This window comes from Eimeria maxima, genomic scaffold (assembly GCF_000499605.1).
Source record: "Eimeria maxima Weybridge genomic scaffold, Emw_scaff2409, whole genome shotgun sequence".
Classification (NCBI taxonomy): domain Eukaryota; phylum Apicomplexa; class Conoidasida; order Eucoccidiorida; family Eimeriidae; genus Eimeria; species Eimeria maxima.
In genome coordinates this window covers 1-3,943 of record NW_013565266.1, presented here as the reverse complement: position 1 = coordinate 3,943, position 3,943 = coordinate 1, and the positions used below count along the sequence as shown (strand labels likewise).

The 3,943-nt window shown below is 50.4% G+C and overlaps 1 protein-coding gene across 1 annotated transcript; it reads left to right on the top strand.

Moving 5' to 3' along the window:
• Positions 1–2,575: 2,575 nt before the first annotated feature.
• Positions 2,576–3,542, top strand: EMWEY_00058480 (hypothetical protein, conserved; the record flags this gene model as incomplete). The annotated part of the gene is made up of 3 exons (XM_013480848.1): positions 2,576–2,725; positions 2,892–3,205; positions 3,371–3,542. 3 exons carry the CDS (start codon positions 2,576–2,578, stop codon positions 3,540–3,542), a joined length of 636 nt encoding a protein of 211 aa, XP_013336302.1.
• Positions 3,543–3,943: the final 401 nt, after the last annotated feature.

Genomic DNA, 3,943 nt, shown 5'->3' with positions numbered 1-3,943 from the left:
GCAAAGGAGAACAAACAAGTGCTCACACACGTTCTGGGACTCAATGAACGTACAGTGTCGTTTGTAAAAGGCGAAATTAGCACTGACTGTATCCGCCTGAGCCATCGTATTCGGGGTTTTCACATGGCACATAATGGCACGAGGCGAGCAAGAGGAGGACGTTGCTCTCGTGCTCCCACATCTTAAGTTGCATGAACTAATAGGACACTAAGACTGACACACTCGGTAGTAGCACTATGGGATTTGTCAGACGCGTGAAGACGGTTGGCTCGATATCCGGGCGTGCCGTAGGAGTTGGAGCCCCCTCGCATCCCTCTTTTAAACCTTTTCTGCTCGAGGCGGCAACGCCCAACTCCAAACCCCAGCTATCAAATTTTCAACGTCGTTGTACACAGAGGCGGGAAACTAGATCACAGAAAAACGGATACTTGGCGGCTCAGAGCACAGCGAATGCGGAATATGCAACTGGTCAATCGTGAAACAAGAACGGCTACCGAATACTAAAACAAGTCCCAGCATTAGGCTGCGCGGTTCACACCCGTGCTGGCAGTACTTGCCGCAAAGTCAAGGGTTGCCTCTAGACATTGACAAGGAATTGAATTGCTGAAACAGTCCTCAGAGTCCTTTTCAATTGGCGTTTGCCTGCCCATACAACGTATTACTCTCGCTTTCCTTGGCCTCTACGAATTGTTACACGAGTGTTTAGCATCTCAGCCTCCTTCTGTTGTGACTTTCCACCAAGACATCGCTGCTGACGTTTTGCTGATAGAGCTCGGGGGCATTTCGGTGATTCGTTGAATCGCTTAAGAGAACCAACATGTGCGGTATAACATCTCCGAGCTGAGGAAGAGTAGATGATGCAGCAGAACCCATTAACCCCCGATAACGGAGAGCAGACAATCTGTCAAATTGTCCAACGAACTTCGTCCTCTCCTCGTCTCCTTGTGCAGTGTGGAGGGGGTACCTATTGTTTTCTGTTATACGTGTTTCCTCGTACATCCCTGCTTAGGGACAACTGCGGCAACGAGTAATGAATCCTGTTTCCTTTCAAAATTGCGTTCACCCTACTCCTTACTTACTCATGTGGTTGCATTTGCAGAACAAAGGCCTGATCTGTAGAACGTCGGGAGGATGCGCCCCTGCCTGTGTTGGTCATACCCTACCTACACCGCCTAGTCGTACTGTGTGATCCGACAAAACAATCGAAAAACTCTTCCACCATCACTATTTCAAGCTTTTGCCTGGTGTGTCAGGGATTTACGAGTTGGAAAATAGCTTGTTTGTTTGCACTATGCCTTTTGTCGTGCCTTTTTATCTAGTGTAGAGCGGGGGCCTGGATTTTATCCGAGGAGTATTGTAGGCGACTATGTGCAAAAACTCAAGATAAGGGTTCCTTAAATACAATTTACCTCTATCTCCACTTTCCAGACGCCCTGGGCACAGTGTTTAAAACGCCTGGAGCTGCGGGAAAGGAGGCGGCCAGCCCGGATTTGCAAGCATCTTGCTGCTCCCCAAGACGCAAGAGAGCCCCCCACACGAGCACAAGCAGGCCTTCTTGGGTTTCTGCACAGACACTCTGTGAGAGCTTGTGCTTGCGTTCCATTTGCCTAGGCCCGGGTAAGGTTCGTGTGCCCACTTCAGACAGAGTAGCCAACGGGCTCTGCTACACAAGCTGCAAACCATAGCAAGGCACGAGAACAAAAAAAAGCCTTCTTGGCTGTATGCATAAACACCGAAGAGAATTGTTGGAAGTTTCTCTTTGAGTACTGTCTCCCATAAGGAGCTGAGTTAGGTTCGTGTGCCACCTTCAGTGCCACCTGCCACGCAGGTTATGCTACAACTCAGGGGTTGCAACAGCCTTTGGCCATACGTACCAGTAGACGGACAAATTTTCCCTTTTTTGCGTGAAATAAGTTCTCCGAGCCCCGTGTGTGAATGGTAATACTGGAAAGGCTAAATACAGATGCTATGGATATGCGGTCGAGAGCGGGCCCTCCCGCTTAGGCTCCAGTGGTCGACACACCTGAAGCGTGCCACACACACTCCACTCATGGAGATGTATGGCTTTGACGCTCTAACTGAAGGGAATATTTCTAGGACTTTTTAATAACTCATTAATTTGCTACATTCAGCAAACGTGCTGCTCTGCTGGCACGCTCTGGGCCACTCTTGGGGTTCAAATGTCTCTCACAGAGCACTCGCGCTGCGTGTCTCCCAAGAGGGTTTACATTATTTAAGAAATAATAGCGTGTATGAGCTTTTATGACCAAGCAATGCCTTGTTACCTTTGCTTTGCCTATCTTTGGCCACCTTTGTGTCCCCTGCAAATGCGGGGGAATCCACAGTACACCCCTTGCAAGAGGGTCCAACCAGGTCTTCTCCTCCTCTTCCAAAACCCGCACACTTGATCCTAAGTGATCTCTATGGCACTCTCATAGGCGAAGATGGCGTTCTTCCACCAGATAACGTGGAGGCTTTCTGCTTGGCACACTCCCGAGGCATTCAAGTGGCGCTGTCCACTGGCCGCCCCCGCACGAACATCAAGGAGCTTCTGGGAGAAAATAATCTGGAAAAGATGGATTTTTCGGGCTTCCCAGGAATTTACCTGAATGATGCGTATGTCCTGGGGCCTGCGGGAGAGGTCCTGCGGGATAGTCCCCTAGCGCACGACACTCTGAAGCACATCCTCCAAATTATCAAGGAAGCGGGGTTGTTAGACAAGGCTGTAGGGATAACGGAAGGGCCGCTGGTTTTCTTCAAAGAGGAATCCGGATCTTTACCCGTCCATTCATGCGTGCACAAAGTGCACGTTGAAGGGGGAGTCTAGCGCGGTGGCGAGCGTTCGCCACCGACTGGAGGCGGATTTGGGGGATTCAATTGGCTTTGCGCAGAGTCGCCCGACGGCATTTGAAGTGTTGCAGCCCGGGATTGACAAGGGGGAGGTACTGCGGCTTCTGTCTGCGGTCTTGGGGATTTCGCCGGAAGAAGTCTTAGCTGTAGGTAACGCCCACAACGACTTGCCAATGTTCAAAGTAGCAGGCACAGCAGTGGCGGTTAAGGACGGATATGACGACGCGAAGGAAGCAGTAGACTTCATAACAGTTCCCAACACCGAAGGCGCGCTGGTGCAGGTGTTGCTGTACGTAAAAGCCCACCTCTACCTCCACTCGCCGTCGCATGAGGGCACTGCCACAGTACTCAGCTCGTAAGCTGATGGCCAGTTAACATCAGTTTGGCTGCAGTTTATCCTCAGAAGGAAACGGTCCATTGAGAGGCGCTTCAATCTGGCTCTACTACTCCCATCCACCCCCGCCTCGGTGCTGTTGTTGTTGCTGCCGCCTTCGATGTTGTGGTTTTGCTTCTGCAGCAGAGTGGAGGCAGCCCGAGCAACAAGTGCGATGGATGCCGACGACCACCTCATTATTCATTTATTCCGTTTCCCTTACGGAGGTGCGAAGAATGGGTGGTTCTATTTCCGCAGCGGAGTGCAAGCAATACGAGGAACAAGTCATATGGGTATCGACGATCACCTCATTGTTTGATACTTTTCCTTATGGAGGTGCCAAGAATACGAGAATGACTCCTCCTGATCTTTCCCGGCCGTCTCGCAGTTATTTTCGTCTTGCGTTTCTACACTTCCTGGGTAAAATCATTCAGCGTATGCTGATTTCAGTGCAGTTGCATCACAAGTTCTCAGGGTGGGGGGTTGCACAAAGCAGTAGGAGCGCACATTCAGCATCTGGTGCGGCAACGGGAAGGGGCAGCGGATAAGAGGAAGAACAGAAAAAGAGATTTGTGCCGTGATTTTATTTTCAGTTAAGTCCTAATTGGGTGTATTTTGCCCAGCTTTTACATTGTTTTTCGGCACGCTGCAGCTATCAGTTGATCGTAATGAACTCGTGTATGGGTGTGCTGGGTCGAGGCACATACACTGCAGTAGCGA